The 22203-nt window shown below is 43.7% G+C and overlaps 1 protein-coding gene across 3 annotated transcripts; it reads right to left on the reverse strand.

Annotated features, from left to right (window-relative positions):
* Positions 1-528: 528 nt before the first annotated feature.
* spegb (striated muscle enriched protein kinase b) lies at positions 529-21003 on the reverse strand. 3 transcript variants are annotated; one of them, XM_077580565.1, is made up of 40 exons: positions 20921-21003; positions 20744-20801; positions 19173-20635; positions 18940-19083; positions 17370-17495; positions 16739-16905; positions 16437-16525; positions 16169-16344; positions 15546-15806; positions 15176-15334; positions 14821-15010; positions 14516-14745; positions 14305-14424; positions 13961-14065; positions 13655-13861; positions 13469-13592; positions 13215-13387; positions 12781-12893; positions 12519-12687; positions 12347-12443; positions 11972-12172; positions 11773-11830; positions 11613-11690; positions 11297-11469; positions 11190-11216; positions 10966-11118; positions 10835-10877; positions 10657-10725; positions 7906-10573; positions 7634-7783; positions 7438-7554; positions 7122-7289; positions 6867-6989; positions 6208-6372; positions 5148-6063; positions 4791-5030; positions 4121-4344; positions 3480-3555; positions 3083-3232; positions 529-2217 (listed from the first exon to the last, which is right to left on the reverse strand). In XM_077580565.1, the coding sequence occupies exons 2-40, from the start codon at positions 20797-20799 to the stop codon at positions 1971-1973; spliced, it is 10215 nt and encodes a 3404-aa protein (XP_077436691.1). In that variant the 5' UTR covers positions 20800-20801; positions 20921-21003; the 3' UTR covers positions 529-1970. The 3 variants fall into 3 exon arrangements, with proteins under 3 accessions (XP_077436691.1, XP_077436690.1, XP_077436692.1); XM_077580564.1 differs by having other exon boundaries at positions 17370-17552; XM_077580566.1 differs by lacking the exons at positions 529-2217; positions 3083-3232; positions 3480-3555; positions 4121-4344 and having other exon boundaries at positions 4845-5030; positions 5132-6063; positions 17370-17552.
* Between the last annotated feature and the right edge of the window lie 1200 nt (positions 21004-22203).

Genomic DNA, 22203 nt, shown 5'->3' on the forward strand with positions numbered 1-22203 from the left:
GGCCTTCATATAAAATACTCCCGAAAATCATTTGAGTAGCTAATGTTATTGTTAATGAATGTTCACAATGTTCTGAATTTTGCCAAATTGCAACGTCGCAATTAGCCACATTTCTCCTCCAATGACTTGGAAGCTCAGCAGCAACTGTCAACCAAGATAGCATTTAGCATTAGCGCAAGCTAATAACCGATAACATTTGTTATAAATATTTCCTGGTGAGAATTTATTGTATATTTGATTTTCAAGGTAATTGTAGTGTTCCAGTTTTTAATTTAGAAAATTTGGTCACCCTGAAATAAACGTAAGAGCGTTTAACATTTACATTTCATAGTCACTTTTCATGTTATGATCAAATTGTAATCATATTTGTCACAATTTCTTTATTGCATAGCCTTCTATCATGCCCTTTTTCATGCCAAAACAACTCAGACAAAAAAAAAAAAAGCAGGAGCTGAAACAGTCACTCAATCAATAAATAAACGTAAACCACACACACACACACACACACAGAAGTCACATTCATAATAGTCATCGTAACAAACAGTTCATTCGATTAAGGAACTCTTTCTGTGAGTCTAACATCCATCATGAGGCACCGCAACGCGCTGTTCACAAAATACAGAATAGCATTTCATACAAAATGTGTTTTTTCAAGAAAACCCTGCTGTGGGATTTTACACCATATATTTCAATCATTACATTGCAAAGGCGTAAGGAGTGTAAATCCAAATTACATTCTCTTGCTCAATTTGCACGTTTTGTTAGATTAAAAACATTCCTCTGGTGGTTCTTGTGCACACCAAAACTTGAGAAATGACTGCAAAAAAAACGGGGCAAGATTAACCTTGCAAATGCATTACCGTTTTCAGAACCGCCGATCTTACAAAATGATGCCGTCCATCCATTCATTCTCTAGAGCTTGATATTAATAGGCAGAGAGAGAAGTGGCATACTTTTCTGGACTTGTCGACAATCGATCGCAGAGCACATATAGACAAACAACCATTCAGACGGACATTCACGCCTACGGGTAGTTTCGAGTCTTCAATGAAAGGGAAATGCAGGTTTGGGAAATGTGGGACGAAGCCCAAGCCCACACAGGAAGGCCAAAGCTGGACCACAATTTTTGCTTATCATTCTGTTCAAATAAAAATCGAGTTTTTTTTTAAATTAGACAAATTTGCACGCTATACATTTTCATGAACTTGGCATAAGAAATGTAGATCTTGAATCACCGAGTCTGGGCCTCGCCACACTTTGGCGAATATTTGTCAGTGAGAACTTGACCAGGTCCACGATCAGGAAGAATGAGCAAAATGTGAGAAGGAAGCCCCTAAGGTAAGGTGTTTTTTTTTTCTACTCCTGCTACTGAGCGGAATATCACCCAGAGCAAATTGTAGCTATTTTCGAATGACATATTTTCAAAATAAATAATAATCTCCTGAGATTCAAATACACATTTCTTGCCTTCCCTTTGAGAGTCAAAGTAGCCCTTGTGGCACACCCACAAATGCATCTTCTACGTATGCTCTTTGCACATTTCGAAAACCAGACGAAGTCAAACGTGCCAACTTTTCTGATCCTGGTTGCCGGTAGCACAAATTAGAGGCTTTTAATAAAGGGATGAAGGATTTTCTATCTCTGTATCACGTTACTAACCCTTCAAATAAAGCAATGTTTACAGCAGGTAATTTGCATGAGATCATTTTAGGTGTTAGCATAACATATAACCAAAAATGCATTCAAAGTTACAAACACTGAGGTAACGTCCTGTGATATCTGAAGGTAGCTAAACAAACGAAAAAAAAAGGATTCAGTCGATGTGTTGCTTGGCATTTTATGTCCTTTTGCCCACCAAGTTCAACAACTTGGACCTGAAGTTTTGAATTGAGCGAGCAGCTCAACGTCCAACACTGGATTTTCCTCATATTATTCTGCAGCGTCAACGTCTCCTGTTCAGAAGCCTACTTTCAATGGGGGGCGGGGGAAGTCGGCAGAGCCGGCGCGACGGGACTGGTCGGGGTTTGTGGAGAGCTCTGGTAGGATCGGAGGAGAACTTTATGCTGAGTTGCCACCGCCTCTCGTCTGTGCTGCTGCTCGGTCAAGTATTCTTTGAGACGGGTGCTTGTAAAGGTGAGAGTCTGCCGACGAAGACGCATCAGGTAGGCGTCTTGAAGCCAAGAATTATTGAAGCAGTCCTTGATCGAAGGCCGGGCCCTGTTGAGGAACGGGCAAATGGTGCAAAATTGGATCATGGACTTGCTAGCCTTTGAAGCAGCCTTCCCCAACTGGCCTACTTTTGTGTTAAAAAATAAAATAAAAGACTTTTTGTTGGTGCTGGGCCAAAGCCTTGTACCTCCAAAATCATTACTGTTCAGGAGGCCCCAAAAACGGCACATTTGCTCAACTATTAACATGATATCATCAAAGAGAACAAGCCCACACTTTACATTGATCAATAATTGGTAAAAATGACACAAACTAGTGTGGACTGACCAAAAGTGTCGATTTTTTACCCCCAAAATGTAAATTGACCAGATTGTGACTTATGACCCACACTCCCCGTGATCAACTTGGGAGCAGTCCGCGGTCTACCAGTTGCGATAACAACACACGGTGCATTTGTGCCGCAATGAAAACCGGACATTTTCATTCATTTATAAAGCCCACCGGGTGTCGGGACAGGAAAAAGTGGACATGTCCGGGCAAAGAGGTATATTTGGTGACCTTGGTCATGATGCTTAGTATGTAGGATGTGTCTACTCTGTACCGGTGATGTACCGGTAATTTCATTTTGGTTTCCAAAACTACAGAAATCAACAGATATGTTGTAAATAAATGGAAGCAAAGTTGGAGGCCCGTTTTCTTCGGTCTCATATTTTGCCCTTTCCCCGTCCCGAATATGCTCTCCAAAGACGCTTGTTTTTACTCATGTTTGCTAGCTTTACTGAGACGAGCAGTTTGACAGACGGATGAACACGAACTTCAAAATAAAACTTCTTTCAGAATCTGATCATCGATATCGCCCAATGGTTGGAGACTGCTGCTTTAAATCGAATCGTACTTCTCTGGTTCGACTTACCAAGGGTAGCTACAGAGAATCTTTTTTAGGAACAGTGAGGCACTTTGGGACACGTTTTGGTAGAGTTTGGAGAGATCAAACTTGGCAGCATGGATCTTCATCTCAGTCTGCTGGGGATCGTTTTCCATGAAAGGCGACCTGCCACTCAACCTGAACAAGCGAGAAGATTGAACCAGTCACAAGTGCCAACAAATGTTCAGATTTCTCTATGTCAGAGAACCTTACTGATGTCAATGTCAGGCATGTTTGATCATTAGTTTCCACAGTAAGCCTAATTAAAGGGCAGTCATTAAAAGAAGCTCGTTTCACATAATTACGCCGCCTTTGTCGAACAAAAAACACTGGTGAGAAATTTTCAAAGCGTGTTGGCTGGAAGCTGTGCGAATGCAATCCTTACATAATGAAAGTGATCACACCCACGCTCCAGATGTCAGCTGGGGGGCCCACCACATCCCCTTTCAACATCTCTGGAGCTGCGGGGACAGGAGAGGAAAATAGGATTTTATTATTTGCAGTGCAGTTAATTTGCAATAAGGCTTGATATAGTTTACTTGGGATGTGTTGTTCTAGCCACTCTACGTGAATAAAAAAAAAAATGGAACATTGATTGGACCAGCACAACTGCAGCATATGAAAATGTGGTATTCCCTTTGCTATCGTGACTACTACACTCTTTTTTTTTTTCAAGAAGATCAGGGATTCCCAAATCCCAACCAGTGTGTTATAGGACATATTGTCCAGTCTCAATTATTATCTAATTTCACTTTATTGAAATGAAATGTATAATGACAGTGAGTGATAGCTGGATGAATTGGTAGAGAGAAAAACTCATGACATGGTCATCACCAGCCCCAGCCTAAACCCTATCGAAAGTCTGTGGAATGTCCTTATAAGGAAGTACTATGAGGGTGGATGACAGTAAACAGCCCAAATGGAAAATAGATGGACGGAAGACCGAAACGCTGTGAAATCTTCCCATTTTAAAGGGAAGTACGGCTGACGTGGACGTGACTGAATTCACTATGATCGCGATCTTACACATGCACTCCAGCGTTCCAACGGGAGGGCTAAACTGCTTGAGGAAAAGCGGGTTGAAGTTCTGGGCACTGCCAAAATCGATGATCTTGACGACGTTCATGTGCGTGACCATGATGTTCTCGGGCTTGATGTCCAGGTGGAGAATTCTTCTGGTGTGGAGGTAGTCCAACCCCTGGAGGGTCTGCACGATGTAGCTCACCACGTCATCCTCTGAGTAACGGAACCTCAAGAGAGCACATATGACAATGATTAAATGATCGTAGTAATTAAAGCTTCGAGTCGCCCCTTTATTCAAGGCAAATCTTCAAAATAAGATACATTTGTGTGCAAGACTTCTGAGGAATAATCATGAGCAGTGGTGTCAAATCCAGGTCCAGAATGTAAAAAACGTGCCACAGTTCGGCTTTAGTCACAGTTGTTTCTACTCAACCGGCTAGTAAACGAGCTCCCATACTCAACTGGCAGGTAAACGAACTTTCGTACTCAACCGACAGATAAATGAGCTCCCAGTAACTCCTCGGATGTTTGCTTACCTGCCGGTTGAGTAGAAGCACCTGCGGCTAAAGCCAAACTGTGGAAGGGATTTCTCTTTCTGGACCTAGATTTGACAACTCTGGCCCTTAATTATTAGTAATTTAGTTGTAGTTGAGCACAGTCGTAGAGTTGTCACCTGTCTATGAGGCTTTGGAGCACTTCCTTGCCACTGCAGTACTCTGAGATAAGCACCAGGTATCGTGGCGTGACGTACGCCTCGTGCAGCACCATGATCCTGTCATGGTGAAGCGACTTGAGGATGTCGTACTCCTGCAGCACCGCCTGCTTGGTCTCGGCCTCGTACGGGACGATCTTGGCCATGAACAGGTTTCCGGTGGCATTTTCACGGCATTCCCGGAGCACGCCGAAGCGGCCCCTGTATCATGAAGAATGATCACAGTACAATAAGTGGCCATTTTCCACCAATTTTCTTCAAACTTTCAAGAATGATTGTTTTATAAAGACTCTAAAACTCACAAGAACTTGTTTGTACCTGGCTTTCTCGTCCATGAAGGTATAAGGTTTCTGAGGAACTCCCTGGCGCAGATATCCCTCCCCAGCCTTGCCGAGGGGTGTCCTTCTTCCAGAGGGTGTTACCCGTCCCGACGGGGTGATCCGTCCTGACGGGGTGACCCGCCCCAACGGGGTACCGCGACTGTCCCCACCCTGCAGCGCTGGTGTCAAGCTTTGCAACACCACCACCGGGGCGGAGACTTTAACAGCAGAGACGGAGGGCGTGGTGATTGTTGTTGTGACGGTGGATTGAGAAGATGGTGTAACACGAGCGGTGGCAGTCGGCGCATACATCGGCACTGAGGAGATGGGTTTGCCGATGACGGGGATGGGTGGGGCTACAGGAGAGGGAGCTTTGTTGTTAATGATCACCTTTACAGGGGTCTGTGGTTTGGGTGGGACAGCAGGAGGAGTTGTTGGCTTGGTTTGAGGTTTGCCCACATTGATGCTGAGCGTGGACTTTGCTTTGCCTGATGAGGTTTGCACAGTCGTGTTGGTCTGAGACGTTGCTGGTTCAGAAGGGACCGTGCTGATGGATGGCATCTGCTTAATTTCAACTTGCACCGTCGGCTGGACGGGTTTCGGGGATGGGGATTTTGCTGATGGTGGAGGTGGGGTAGGTATCTGCATTGGGGTGGGTATCTGGATCGGGACGAGTGTCTGCTTCAGGGCAGGTGTCTGCGTCGGGGTGGGCGTCTGCGTCAGAGCAGTTGTTTGCGTTGGAGTGGGAATCTGCATCGGGGCGGCCGTCTGCACCGGGGAGGCCGTCTGCACCGGGGCATTACTTGGAGCCAGTTTCATTGGTGGGATTTTCATGGATGACATCTTCAACACAGGGCCTGAAGGACATGAGGCTGGGCTGGTCTTGACCACCACTGGTGCACTAGACTCTGGTTCTAAGGGAAAAAAGGACCTTAATATAGTTTTTCAAATAGAAAAAATGGGGCTGTTTAAAAACAAAAATAATATGCTATATAATCATGTAAAGAACCTTGATGCAAACTTAAATTCTCAACATACTGAATATGTTTTGCAAATACCTGAAGCAACCAGTCGCACAAGTTCAGAAAGGTTGCTGTATGGGCCTTGGCCAGCCTTGTTTACACAAGCCACCCTAAATCTGAAAGCGCCCCCTGCTGGTAAATCAATGGCATTGTAGTAACAGTCTGCCACCCCTGTGGCCACCATCAACCAGTTGGTCTCTCCTGTGGGTCAAAGATAAATAAATCCATAAAATAAAGCCATATTGCTGTCAAACATTTCTCTTTGTTGTTATTGATGTGAGTTATGTGTGCATTGGTTTGCATGTGATGACTAATAGAAACATTTGTCACTATAAGCTTCGATTACTAACACTTTTATGGGGCTTTATGCGCGTAATTTGAACACATACAAATTAACACTATTTTTGGCTGTATATGATTAATATCACATATCAGAGCATTGCACAAACTGTCACTGTCTCGTCCCTCACATCTACATTACTTATGCAACTCTCTTTTCATGTTGTGTTTCCATAGCAACTTTTGTTTGAACAATGTCTTTGTTTGCTTTAGTGACCGATTCGCATGTTCTTCTTGATCTAAAAGAAATGAGTCTTTATTTTTAACGAAAGCTATTCAATGTCTCTCATTTATTCATATGGACTGTAGATTAACGCAGATTGAAACAAAGTCACTCCAACCAATCTAATTCTAACCTTCAGACTTCCTCTCCAGCGAATATGTGCAAGGTGCGGTGGTGTCGGAGGGTCTCCACAGCACCAACGCTGTGTTGTTGTACTTCTGAGGGATTTCGGGTGTTCCGGGTCGATTGGGCAGACCTTTTCACATAAACAATGTAAAACCAATAAAGTTGGCCATCTCCCCTTCAAACCTGAACCAAACTGTTAACTATTCATTTTGTAGTGCTAACAAGTTGCGGCTGCAGCACAAACACAGAAAAAAAATCTTACGTGCAAGGGAAATTGTGCAAGAGCTGGAAGCAGAAGCCAGGGGGCTTGTCGCAACACATTCGTAAACCCCTGCGTCCTTTTTGGTGGTCTGCATAATCATCAGAAGCTGCCTGCCGTCGGGGCAGGCTATCATGTTCATCCTTGCGTCTACCTGCAAAGGTTTCTTATCTGAAGCAAAAGATGCGCATTGAAGTCATGAATACCTCGACTGTATATTGCAGATTAATGGTTTTGATTATGCTTCGACTTTTCAGTGTCATTTATTTGCCTTTACGTCACACCTAGCAACAAGAGAGTATTCATAGTTGGGTCGTACCTTTCATCCAGGTGATGTGTGGGTGAGGGCTTCCTGCAGGCAGGCAACTGAGTGTCACTGGATCCCCCTCAAGCAGGACGTGATCTCTGAGCTTAATGTGGAACACTGGAGGGAAATCTGAGACAAGGATTTAACACATACAATACAAATGGAGAAGCATTGTCTGTGTATTGAGAGTAAAGTATTGTGGACATACCGGATACCAGTCTGGAGTACTGGCGAGATGGCTGGGAACTGGTTTCTCTGGAGATGGCTGTAGGTATATCTGGTTGTGACACGGCCTTGGATCGTCTGCCTCGGGTCAGACCCCATCGATCCCAACGAGATCTTCGCTCCCCTTCAACACCTATCCAAGAACCGTCAAGTTTATATGACCGCCTTAAAACAAGATTTTGTACAGAGAGTCTTCGGTTGTCGTGAACCGAGAAGAACCCCCTTTACTTTACAATGAAGATGCATCAATCATACCCTTTGACATGTCTGATTTCAAGCTGGACATTGAGTCCAGTGACTCGGATGAGGCCCCATTACTGGCCTGAGATGCCAGCTGGTTCTGGGGAGCATTGGGAACTTTCATTCCACGGTTTTCTGATGTTGCCCGACGAAGCATGGAAAGAATTGGCGTTTTCTTCGGCTCCTTCTCTTCCGAAACTTTTCTTTCTTCAGAGTAGCTGCGAATCCTGGTTGAGATGCCGGCCACTGTTGATTCGATCTTCTTACGCATCGACAAGACTGGAGAGTCATTGGACTTTTTAGGCTCCTTTTCCTTTTTTCCAACAGAGTTATCAGCTCCACCATCCATGAGCATCATCTCCACCTCCTTCTTATCTTGTGATCCTCTTCTTCCGAGTGTCCAAGACAACCTACGTCTTGAAGGCACTGACTCGTCTTCTTTGGTCACTTCCTCTTTGCGTTCCGTTGAAGGAGTTCTCTTTAACCGCAGGGAAAGCCTCCTCATAAAACCTTGGTCCTTTTGAGCTTCACGAAGATCCTGGACCGATTTGGACTTCTCCTCAAGTTTCCTCTGTGCCAATTCCAGGGGGGCACCCATTGGACCCGGCCTGTATATTACTTCACCTGACTCCGTTGAATCTGAAGACTTAACAGGTGATTTGTCCTCATTCTTTGATCGAGACAAAAATTTCAAAGTTCTTGTCAGGGAAGAATCACGTTTTTTGAAGCGGGCCTCAAAAATCTCTTCAGAGGAAATGTTTTCGAGGTCCACTCCTACGAAAGGTGGAGAGGAATGTGTGGTTGTCTTTGGCGGACTGGGCTCTTTTGCTATGGTTTCGGGTGAGGCCACTCGAGCGTACACGGCCGGATGCTCGGTAGTTGACACAATGTGTGTTTTGGGTGGTGATGATGCAGTTACAAACACATCGGTTGATGCAGGAGCTGATGAGGTATTGAGGACATCAACAGGAGTAGACGGGCCGAGAGGTGTGCCATTGAGAGGTTGAATGGAAGGAACCATGATTGTCTGCATAATGCTAGCATATGCTGAAGTCCTTCCATCCGGAAGAAGAACCTGTGCAGGGGGTGAGGGTGTTGAATAAGGTGGAACTTGTCTTGTGGGGTCAGAGTATTCTTGTGTTGGTCTTATGGTAACTGCATTTACGGTAATAATCTCTGATGATAGACCAGGTGTTATTTCTTTCTCTTGTAATTTTTTTTCAGTTGCTTTTTCTTCATACACATTTTCTGTTCTTTCATCGTCTTCTTTCATTTCTTTTTCTTTTTGTTCTTTTGTCTCTACTTCTTTCTCCACAATTTCAGAGCTTTGGACGGCGACAGATAGTGAAGGAACAACATGGTCCACAACCTCTGATTCATTCAGTACTTCCTCTGATATGCTCAGGTCCTTCTCAGAGAAGCCGCTTGTGCTTGACCTCTCATCAAAATTACCGTCTGTGACCACCACATCTTTCTTTTCACTGACGGTTTCATCAGATGTTGTGTCTTTATCCTGTAATAATTCCTTGCTTTCATTTTTAATGGAACTGTCTTGCGGGACGTACTCTGGCGTCAGTGGTTTTGGCGAAGGCTCTCGAGGAGTCACCGGGCGGGAGTCTAGCTTGATTTGCTCGGTGAGAGCTGACATGGATATAGCTTCCTTGAGTCGTCGCTCTTCCACCTGTGCCAAAGGAATCTCGAGGGGAGCTCCTGAACGTCTGTGTAAAGCTATCGGTTCTGAATCACCCTGACTGAAGGAAGCACTTTTGCTCAATACCTTGGGTTTGGAAATGTCGTCCCTGAGTGAGTCACTGGTTGCTGCTCTGGTCAACGAAGGGGGTCCCAGGCGGATGTTGCGAGAGTAGCGATCTGAGGAGATTGCACCTTTTTCATCACCCATTCCTAATGTTTCTAATAGAGGACCTCGCAGGCCACTCATCTTTTTGTCCACAGAACCTCCACGAAGCAATCGTTGTCTCATCAGCTCTAGCTTCAGAGCGTAATCTTCTTGGCTCATCTTGGCAGTTCCTGGACTGGTGCTCCGCTTTGGAAGTTCCATTGAAGCGGCTTTCTTGAGAACTTTTCTACCACCCTCTTGGTTTCCTTCTGAAACTCCTTCCTCTGGCGTGATCCGAAGTAGCAAAGCACTGTCTGCTGAACCTCCACGTCTCAACTCTCCTTTTCGTCTCACGCTCTCAGGCTTGTCAGACTCCATGCTGGAACCCCTTTGCAGAGGCTTTCGTTTCAGAGATTTCTGAGGCAGCTCTGCAAGTAGTTCTTCATCTGAGGAACCCTTATCATTATCTTTTATCGTTCTTTCATGTTGACGACTTTTAACCGTCAATTCGAGGTTTTCTTTGTTCATTTCAACTTCATCGTGTTCTGCTGTCTCTTGGAGAGAAGACGCTGACTGTTTACATGCTCCGTTTTGTTTCGCTGAGTCTTGCTCATTGGTCTGGATGTCATTCAGTGACATCCTTGATCCAGAAAATTCCATGTTGAGTGGCATTGGAATGAAAGGAAGTTCATCAATGTCTTCATCGGAATCAGAGGATGAGGAAGGCAAAGGTGAAGCGTCTTTAAGATGTCTGGGGACTGCGATGGAGATGTGACTTGAGGAGTCATTCAGCAACTCAGGAATGGACCTCATGACCATTTTAGATTTGTAGCTGATTATTGAACGCTGACAAACAAAGAAAATGTTGTTACATTTTCTTAATATAACAATATATGATTGACTAGTAATTAAAAGACATTCTTCATTACCTGCCATTTCCTGCGAGATACAAACTTCTTCAGTGCATCTGTATTTATAACTGACCCTTTACTGAGAGTCTGTAAGAAAGAAAAAGTAGATTTTTTTAAGGCCATTTCAAAATAAATCAGATATGAATAAGGTTATTCAAAATGAATAAAGTTTTAAAGACATTTTGACATGCTGTACCTTGAACCAGGGATGTCTAAGACATTCTTGAGTATCAGGTCTCCTAATAGAAAAAAATAAATACATATATACATTTCATACATTTCTACAAAGGCTATGATACCGAAAGATTTCAAAAAGGGGTCACTCACAGTCTGTCTGCTACAAGCAGTTTAATGATGAAACCTTTAGCTTCTCTGGAAAGATTAGCAAACATGGTTTCCTCAAAGGCCACATTGTAGTTCCTGATATTCAGCACGGAGCTGCGGTCATTTTCACCAGCAAATGGAGAAACTCCTGTCAGACTGATGACAAGAATCACATTTACATCTCTGAACAGGCTCATTCTTCAAGTCTTATCAATCAAATAACTCACCACAGGTATGCAATAACTCCGACTGACCTAAGGAACAGGAAGACAAATGTGAACCTGAAATGTTTGCAGAGAAAGTGGAACACACTTCACATTGCAAATGCAGATACCAGATATCAGTTGCCTTTGACACGGGGGTCTGGTTCACAATTTCTGGCGCAACAAATTCTGGACTGCCGTATTTGCAATACTGAGCCTCTTCGGGCGTGATTTCCACCGCATTGCCGAAGTCACAGATTCGGAGCTGATCGCTGTGTGCGTCGGCCATAAGGATGTTGTCAGGCTTAAACGAAAAATAAATAAATACATGTAAAAACATTTTTCTACTGCGGGTATTCCCGTAAATCATATAATTATTTACAAAATGTCCATATCCATCCATGCCTTTTTTATAGTGCATAATTGGACCTTCTAGAAATGATTTACCTTGATATCTAGGTGTATGATGTTAAGATGATGAAGATAATCAACTCCATCCAGCAACTGTCTAATACACGACCGTACCTAGCATACAAAAAGGACGTTAACTGTAACTTGTCAATAATTTGCTGTATGGCCGTAAAACATTAGCCTACGTGAAACTTACATCAGACTCCATTAGTGTAGATTTCCGTGTGAATCTGTCAAGAATCTCCTCGTGGCATCTTTACATGTGGATTCAGGTAAATAATCTTTCGATGGAATTGGTCAGGTCAGGTGCAAAGTCAAAATGTTAATATCAACTGTTCATATGGCAGCATCCCCTCAACCTTTGAAGCACTTCCAAGCAGGGCTAATGAGGATACAGTTCAGTGATGATGATGACTGTGTTCTTTTTCTCAAAGGCATCGTGGAAGAAGACAACTCGCTCCTGGTCCATCTTGGAGAGCAAGCTCATCTCTCGCAGGGCTGACGTCTTCTTCTTGGCTCGTGTGGAAATGAACTTGGCGGCGTACTCCATTTTGTCCACTTTCTGGCTCACGCGTTTCACGTAGGAAAATGCACCTCTGAGGGGAACAACGATTGTTTCAAAATTGACTTTGAGTTACTTCAGTTGAAGCATTAAGAAGCTAAAAAACAGTTTAACTTAAATCAATAAGTGCACTGTGATAATGCATCAAGAGTTGAGACCTACTTATGACTTCCCTATACGTGACATATGTTTATAGATTATGCCTTACCTTCTAATTTCCTTGTGAACATCATAATGGTCAGTCAGTCGTCGCATTTTTCTCAAAATGGTCGCCTCGTCTTCCATCGGCTCCTCTTTGCTTAAAGCTACAATTGATTATGAACTTGATGAGTGTATCATTTTAAGGAAAGAAAAAATGTGTGAGAGTATAAGTAGGTCACCTTCATGAACGGTGAGTTCGGCTTTACAGGACACGGAGCCTGCCAAGTTCCTCGCAGTGCAGGTGTACACTCCTGAATCCTCCGGGCAAGCGTTGAGCACCACCAGGGAACATTCGTTATCGTCGTACACAAATGTGAAATGGCTGCCCTCTGAGAGTAAGATATCACCCTGGAACAAACACATACAAATGATACGGCTTTGATCAGTTCTGTTTTAGACTGACTGGTCTTCACATCTGACTTGAGACTGAAAGCTACAAACTTTGAACCAGAGGATGTCAGGAACCGGCCGGCCCTCCACAACCACAGCAAAGCGAGGGGACTCCCCAGAGCACACGTCGATATCTTCCATTATAGTCTCAAAAGTTGGAGGAGCTGTGGACAGACCGGCATTAGGAAAATGCTACATAGGCACTTGGTACGAGTGCAGACCTCCAGCAAGTTGGGGAAAATGTGGGCTCTTTTCTACATTAGGGTTGTGGGTGAGCTGGAACCTATCCTAGATGACTCTGAGAGCAAGGCACGGTACTTATGAAATAGTCCAACAGTAGTCGAACGAAAAGCTCATGTCTTAACAGATGTGAGCTGTTGTCAGCTCATGGTTTTTAGCCGCATTACCCCATGTTTGATGCGAAGTCTCTTCAAGGCTACCAAGATGCGGAAATGAAGAACAAAGGTGATGGTATTGCAGCCTACCTGCAATTTCCACGCTGAATGTGCAACTGTCACTCCCATGCTTGTTGGAAGCCACAAACATCAACTCTCCAATGTCGGCGCTCTTGACTTTCGTCAGCGTCAGTGTGTGCTGATCGTCATCTGGCATTGTCATTTCGTACACGCCCCGTTTGTTGTCCAAGACCTCTCCCCTCCTGTGGATGTTGTTTACCATTAGAGACCGCAAACTGTCACTGAGGATTTACACAGGCCATGCCTTGTACGAGTGACAAAACCTTTTCCAAATGGCGGCAGCATTGACATGATTGATGGTGATGGTGATGGTTACCGACTGGTTTTCCATCACATGTACAATTTCTGGTTTATCAATAATCACCGGAGCTTCTTGAAGATAGGGACCTTGAACGCACAGCACAACTGTCACAATAAGACCAGATGCTTTCAAGTGACAAAAGCCATACCTCGGTCCAGCAGTTGCACTGGCTCTGTGGCAGGTGAGGGCTTGCTAAAGGCCTTGGAGGTGATGGTCAAAACCCTGAACAAATAGCGCACACCTTTGGACAGTGTTCTGATGGTGCAAGTGGTCTTCTTCAGGCCAGACGCGATAATTGTCCATTGGATGGAGCCGAGAGCTTGTTGCTGGATGGCGTACATCAAGGAGTTGGGCTCTATGTGGAAACAACAACTCAAATGTAGACAAGAATGGCACAACAAGAGTTCTTATCAAGTGTGATGTCCTTTCCATGCGACAAAAAGTATTTTAGTACCAATGGAAGGGTCCAGTCTCCTTGGCTTCCTCCAGCTAAGGGTGATCACTTTCCCAGTGATCGATTCTATCACTGGGGTTCCATCAGGAGGATCAGGGAGGATATCTGAAGAGGATTTTTTTTAAACATGGAAATAAATTCCATCAAACTAAATTGACATTATGCATCTCTGATTGAAGTCAAACTAGAGTCCCACAAAATGTATAACTTATTTTGTTGTCTCGTTTTTTAAAAAAGTGCATACTTAGGGAACTGGCAGGTCCAATAAAACAAAAACAGGGGTTGCTGAACCCAAACGTTTTGAGAATCTCTGATATATGGCATTTTTAAAAAAGTTGAATCACCTGCGACGTAGATATGAGCGTAGCAAGTGGCCTTGCCAATTTTGTTGGAGATGACGCTCTTGTAGACCCCACCATGCGCGTGACACACTGAGCGGATGACCAGACTGTGGACATCGCGAACTGAAAAGAGTTGGCAAAGCATTGCAAGGATGACGGTCCCATCCTGATGTCTGGTAGAATCCTTTCATTGAGTCTTGAGTTTTTCACTTACATTGTGTCATCCTTCTGTCCTCCGTGCTTTCGATTCTTTTGCCGTTGTGGAACCAGGCAATGGTGGGATATGGCAATCCAGCCACTTTACATTTGAGAACTGCTTCCTTCCCTTCAATGACATCCAGATCATAAAGAGGCTTGATGAAGTCAGGCATTGTGAAACGCTCAACTTCATTCTCAGGGACCTCGGGCTCCTCCGGTATGGATGGCATCTTCTCCAGTTTAGCCCTGCGGGAAAAATAAATAGTCCATAAATGAAGCTAATACAACAACATCCCAAAAAGGTTTTGCTTATGATCCTACATCTGTGAGGAGATAGCCGGCCGTGGCTCTTGTATGTACAGTTCAGCAGAACATTCAGCCTCGCCGTGACCGTTAGTGGCCGTCACGGTATAGAAACCTTCATCATCGTTGGTCACGTGAGAGATGATGAGGGAGTGACGACCGTTCTCACGAAGAATGCGAACATCCTCACTCTCGGTGAGCGGGTGATCTGCTGAGAAACAGCATTCGGTTATACCGCTGATTACCAAGCACATTAGTGTGCCGTGAGAGATCATCATTGTCCAATTTCACTTAGTGACTTTTCCAATCTAAAATCTCAAGACAGACCGCGACGCCGATGTGATGTTTGAAGACTTTTTTTAGTGAAACTCACCAAAGTGAGTCCAGATGACTTTTGGTGGCGGGGTCCCACTGACTTTGCAGTCAAATCGAGCGTTTCGGCCCTCGATGACTTCCAGAACGTCCAGCTTGCGAGTAAAGAGAGGCTCAATTGAAGGAATCACTCGTAGTTTCCCACATGATGTAACTTCCTCTGAAATATATAAAAAAATGATTTCAAAATGTCCTTTTATAATGAGAAATATCCAGTAATACCTAGAGAATGAGAAAAACTAGGGCGTGACGATTGTCTTATGATTCATGACGAAAATATATCACGAAAAAGTTATGAAGACTACGGAGCTGTTTCAAATTGTGAAAAAAAAGCATTATAGTATATTGTATGTCACCTTTATAACACTTACCTTTAGCTGTGCTCAGCTTGCACGTGTATGTCCCGCTATCATCCTCATGTACTGAATTAAGCAGCAGGCGACATTTCCTTCCATCAAAGTGCATTTTGCAGTTGAGCAGCGCAGGCTGGATCAGTTTCCCATCGGCCAGCCAGTCCACGTCTGTGTCTTGTGGCCCGATGACGTGAGACTCAAACAGTACCGTCTCGCCCGCGTTCGCTGTGATGTCTTTCACTGGCCGGATGACAGCCAAGCTGGGCTCGACTGGTGGTACTGGGCAGAAATAAAAGAAAGAATTTTCTTTCCAAAACCAACAGCAGCATAAAAACAATATCTTCTCGAATAGAAAGGCAGTGAGGACCGGACGTGACAATTGGCAACCAGGACAGGACAGGAAACATGAGCAGTGTCCCCTGGATAGGACGACACGGGACAAGAGCAGTGACCCAGGCAGTGCTACCAGTGTCTGGTGGTAGTAGTAGTGAGAAAGCAACAACCCAGTAAGACAAAATGGATGTGCTACACGTGTGTTTGGCGGGAAAGGCAGTTCTACACTGTATGAGGAATGACAAGTAGCAAATAGGACAGGACGGGACAGGAGCAGTGAGTGGAATTGGTCTTTATTGCATTATTACCTTTGACGTCCAGCTTCCCCTCACACTGTTTTGTTCCAAACTCATTGATGATCTTGCAGGTGTAAATCCCCGCGTCTGACCTCAGGGCCGACTTGATGGTCATTTCAAAAGTGCCGTTCTCAGTCTCCCGCACTATATGGCGTGGGCCACTTTTGACCGTAACTCTGTCTCTCAACCTGTACGAATAAAATCAAATGATCACATTTGATAGAAATTGATTATCAACTCAAGTTCTGTAACTACCGTGGCCATAGTTGACGACACCTACCAATACAGCAAAGGTTTTGGTTGACCACTTATTCGTACAAACATGGTGACTTCCTGTCCTTCAACAACGGCTTGATCAGTCATTGTTACCTGTTTAACATGGGAGAAAAAAAAACGAACTCGGAATGCAGCTTAGTTTTGTTTACGTGTTAAGAAACTTAACTATGGAATCACTATAAACGGCAACAAACACAATTGGCATATTCCAATGCCTCATATGAAACAAAATTGTCGCATGGGATCAATACAAAACCCACAGTACTCCAGAATGAAAAACTGTCGAGGTTTCTAATGGGCTCTCACCAGGAATGCAGGAGGTTTCTTAAATTTGGTGTCAAGTGTCCTCCTCAGCTGTTGCGAACTAAAATCCATGGCTTCCTCCAAGGGACTGAGATACTCCTCGTCCGATGTGATGGGGCTGCTGATGTCCATCGGAACACCCAGGACACCCTTAGGCTCTTGAATGGGTTCTGCCAAATTGCACATTCACGTAGTTCATGAAATCTGATGAGAGGTAAAGCCTTTGATGTGTTTTCTTATTTTATATAGACCACATTCTCATTATTTGGAAAACCCCTTGACATTAAATGTGTTATTGTTAAATGTCAAATCCAAACAATAACAGATTTTCACTGAGACAAGCAACTGAGCCCCAGTGAGCAATTTATAGGTTCCGTTTTGCTCTTTGTTGCTATGGTAACTATAAGTGTGCTTGTCGAGCTGGAATATATTGCACATACAACTGGCTGAGCAAAGGAAAAGAACGGGAGCAGGAGAAGAAATGTCTCAGCGCGTCATCAGTTGTCTCGTTAGTGAAGAGACACATGAATGTTTTTAATGCACGGACACAAAAATGATGTCTGATTAAGTAAGCTTTGATGGCCCTCAAGGAGTCACTAACGCTAACGATGCTTAATGTTTAAATAGAACGCACCTGCTTTAATTGTGAGCGTAGCATTGCTGGTCACTTTGCCTTCCTGGTTCGCAGCTGTTACACTGTAGGTTCCACCGTCGTACATTTGGGCCGATTTTATGAGTAGACTGTGCCGTTCGCCTTCCACTTTGACAACAAAATTGGAAAGGCTGGTGATCTCCATGTTGTCTTTTGTCCAGGTGACTTCAACACAATTACATAAGACATTATTAACACTTGCTAGATTGCTTCATGTGCATTCCTCGATGGAAAACAGTCTTTTTGTTTGTTTGTATGTAAAAAGAGAGCCCGCCAACCAAATCAAGTGTAAATTAAACAACCAAATATTTTGTTATCTATTCCTGAAAATGTGTCTCTGAGCGTGCTCTTCTGAATTTATCACAGCTTATCTAATTGTTCAGTTTGGCATACATGTCAACCCATAAGGTTTGTCCGTATTTCTTACGGATTTTTAAGCGTTGCAAAAGCATGCGGGCGTATTTGGAAATGAATACGGATTTAACTGTTTTCATGAAAATAATAATATTAGTATATATTGCTTACCCTTTTAAATTTATTCAGTATTTACTGTCGGCTATGTGCTACACGTGTGCATAAGCTCGATTTAAACAACAACCGGTCACAAAATCTCGTCTACCGCGCGAGACTTCTAACAGTTTCCTGACATGCGCAGTTAAGAAATTTGTGTTAGCGCGAAAATTGCGAGTCGTTCGCAGTGGTTGAGAAAATGGGGGACAGGCCGGCCAAAAAAACAAGATACACCGGACGTTTTCGTTCGGAATGGACGGATTTATTTAAGGTAATTGGTCCGTCAAAACTTGGAGAAGAGTATGCATCATGTTCGCTTTGTTGACGGGACATTAAGGTTGCGGCATCTGGCATTTACGATGTCAAAGAACATTTGAAATCAAAGTTGCACGAGAGAAATGTGAAGCAACAAAAAAGTCAACCGTCCCTGTGATATTTAGAAATCTGTTTTTTCTTTGTGCAATAAAATGTCATTTGGAACAAGATACTGTCAATGTCTTCATATAAGAAAGAAAGTAAGGTAAGATTAATGTTATTGCATGAAACAGCTTTAGTATTGATAAAACTGACATAAGGATTTTTATGGGAAAATAAGGATTTTATGGGTTTGTAATACAGGTGGGACCAAATTAGGGTTGACATGTATGGTTTGGTGAGAGTGCCAACTATTAGGACCTCGGTTTGGGAACTGTTTAATTTGAAGAAAATAGATGAGAGGACAACGGGAGAAAGTGTAAGGGCTGATGAAGGTTTGGAAGAGAGGTAGAGCTGGATATCATCCGCATAACAGTGACAGTTAATGTTATGTTTGTGGAAGATATAGCCATGCGGAAGAATATCAATGAAAAGGAGGGGCCCCAGGATGGATCCATGGGGAATACCAACTGTGGCAAGCAGAAAAAATGGATTGGTGAGATTTCGGCTGAATGCATAGAGTGCGAAAGATAGGTGGGAAACCAGGGTGTGAGGTGTGTGAGTGAAATTTGGAGATGAGAGGATGGTTGGAATGGGTGGAAGATTCCGCCAAAGTAGCGTGCGATACCTTCAGGAATAGGAGAGCCGGAAATGTTACATTTGAGTAACACATCTGAGCCACATTTGGCAAGCGTATCTTGAAGGGGCAACTCAAACACGGGTGCTTCCATCGGGTCCTCTTCGGCAGACACGTAGGAATCATCTGAAGAATCTGCAGTATCACAGAAGGTAAAGAAAAGTTGAGTAGCGCCTTCCAATGCAACATGCAGAATTGAAAAAAAAAAAAAAAAGGTATCAAACCCATTTCAGGAGACATTGGTCGTGGCCGACGATGCTTGACTTTGGTCTTCTGTTGTCCTTTGGCCTTCTGAGGTTGATTTGTCCTCATGGGAACATCTTCACCTTCTACAACAATTGTAGGGATGTTTAAATTTGGGGCTTGTTTTGTGAGATCCGCTTCCATTTTTTCCTTCACTGGATCGACGTGTTTCATCCTAGCGGGCTTTGGGGGTATTTGATGACTCGTATCTGGAGTAGTGACGGCACATGTTTGTACTAGCAGACTTTCAGGCCTGTTTTCGACTTTTCTCAAAGCTACTTCTATCGGCGTCGTTCTCCCAGATGCCTCATCACGTTGCGTTGGCAATTCAGGGCTATGCGAAGATTCTTGGCTCCTCGAAAGCCTTTGTACAAGCGGACTTGGGGGCCTCTTTTCAAGTTTCTGTGCAGTCATTTCCAAATGAGTCAAACTTGTTGAGTCCTCCATTTGTTGATGGAATAACGCCGGTGATGATGATCTCTGGATTATTTCAGTAACTGGGCTGATTCGGCTAAAGTCTTGAAGTGATCGTACTCCCGGCAAGTCTGATAGTTGCATTGACTCTGTGGTGTCTTTTATATTTGTGGTAGTGACACTTGTGCTGTCTTGAATTTGGGAATGCCGCTGCTCTGGCGTTTGCTGTCCCGGATTGAGTCCTTTTTGCTCCTTTGCCCACTGAGATCGTTCCCTTTCTTGGAGTCTTTGAAGGACCTGCGGGGGAATAGGTTCAATTTTCCTGAAAGGCTGGCGCTGCCTCGCCTTCAAAGTGAGCAGTTCTGTTGAAAAGGATTTCTTCAAATGGGGTTTACCAACAAGTTTCTTGATGCGCTGCAACTCCTCCGTGAACTTGTTCTCAATGTCCTGTACTTTTTGAGAGTAGCGAGGTTTCTCCTCCAGCGACGCAGCTCTCTGCTTAAACATGGATCGACGTTCGGCTGCGTCTTCTTTGAGAGCCTCTCTGAGATCTTCCCTGGAACTTTCTCTTGAAATCCCCAACCGGCTACCTCCGTCATCCGAGTCGACGGATCCCGCTCGATTGAACCCTGCCCAGGATCTCCCTGATATGGAGCCTTCGGGAAACTCCAGGCTTCGCCTTCTCTCTTCCAAGTCACGGACCTTCTCAAAAACTTTGGAACTTGCCCTGGTAAGCTTTGGGGATGGTCTAGGAGGAAACTCTTTCCGGGAGTACTCGCTCAGTGGAGTTTGTGGTCGTGAATCTTGGGTGTTATTTTGAGATTTTGCTGTTTTAACCTTTTCTTCAAACTCTGCGGGCACTGTGTCTTGGTATTCTGCTGGGGAAGCAACTTTCTTTCGCAAGCTGATAGGTGTTGTTGCGCCAGAGCGACTTGGCATTGGAGAGGTGGAGGGACGTTTGACGAGTCTTGGGGACGGGGGTGGGAGAACTTCAGGTGGAGAACCTCTTGGAGAATCATTTGACTGGTTCCTAAAATACAGGAGTTGAGATGTCATCAGCAGATTTTGGACTGCAGCTCAAATAATTGAAAATCTCTTCAAAATTAACTTTTAGTACAATGAAAAAAGTCTCTCTTGCCTTGCTTTAGCGAGATCTTCACATGTTCTGGTTTCATCTTCTGCATACTTGTCCATCACTACATACATATCAGAATTCATTTGTTGGCTTGATTTGAAGACCCTCTCATGTGTGTCATGCAACTTGAAAGTTGTTTTTTTTTTCAAATAAAGTGAAAATTAGAGACAAGGTGGCTACCTGTATGCACTGCATGGTCCTCACCATCCACACTATTTTCATTGGTCTCAAATTGGTCTCCTCCTTCGTCCTCGCTGCTGTCCGATTCTAAAATACGTAAACATGACGTGAGAATGACTGAAAATGTCACAAAAAGCCATGTTAACATAGCAGTCTTCAGTCAGGATCTAATAAGTCTGTGCGAACCTCAAGGTTGAGCTAAAAAAAAGAAAGAAAAGAAAGTGTTTTATTACGGTAATTGTTTTTTAAATAGTAGCATTAAAACCCCGTTTTGTTCTGATTTGCTCATGCTGAGAAGCAATTCAGTGACTGGTGGGCCTTAAAATAGAAAGAATCGCTGAGTCATTGGCACCCGGGCAGCTCTCGTGGGGTCCCGCTTCACAGTAGGTGGGATTATATAAACAGGGGTATTTCTTTTTCAACAACAGTGACAACAAAACAGCACACATTGCTGTAAAGAACATAGGCACAAAAGATGACACTCGATCTCAGAACAGCACAATAAAATTTGTATTCATGACAGATGAGTAATATTAGACATCAACTTTTCAGCTTTTATTTCTGCTTCTGGAATACTGTTAATTCATTCAGAAGCTGAAAGACCAAAACTTTCGGTGAGCAAAAGTAATGGAACAAAATTCACACCCGTCAGTCTCCTCTTTGGTACATAAAATGCATGCTCGACTGGGTTTAAGTCTGGAAAATGACCCTGACCCAGTCTATAGCCTTCCACTTTCAACACCAACTTCTCAGTCACCATAATTTTGCTCACATGAAAATTGAGTGTGTTTAAACAAAAGCTTCTATCTGCTAAGTTGTTTGTCCGATCCAAATGTAAATACAGTAGCTGGAAATGAAAGCTGAAATGTTTATCTCTTGTCAAATGCTCATCTTTGTATGTCAAAACCAACTGTTTTCAGTCTATGGCAAAAATGAAGGAAATGGCCTCAGTGTTTCAATACTTTTGGATTGGATTGGATACTATAAGTTCCAACTGTGAGTTATTATAAGAAGGATCTGTTATTGGGGTAGAAGAAAAGTAGTCATCATTAAAAGTGCAACGCGAGAATCAAGTGAGAATGCAAGGTCATCATTTTGCCTGAAAATAAATGGAAAGGAGAATTTAGGAGGAACACACAGCGGTGCTGTGGAATTATTGATTACTGGATACAGTGGCCCCGGTTGTCAAAAATATGAAAATTTGCCCAGCGCGCTAATCAAGGCACAGCAGTAACTCTAACCCAGCCGCTTCAATTCAAGTATTATAACTGTGAGTGTGTTTC

The sequence above is a fragment of the Vanacampus margaritifer genome, chromosome 11, assembly GCF_051991255.1.
Source record: "Vanacampus margaritifer isolate UIUO_Vmar chromosome 11, RoL_Vmar_1.0, whole genome shotgun sequence".
Taxonomy (NCBI): domain Eukaryota; kingdom Metazoa; phylum Chordata; class Actinopteri; order Syngnathiformes; family Syngnathidae; genus Vanacampus; species Vanacampus margaritifer.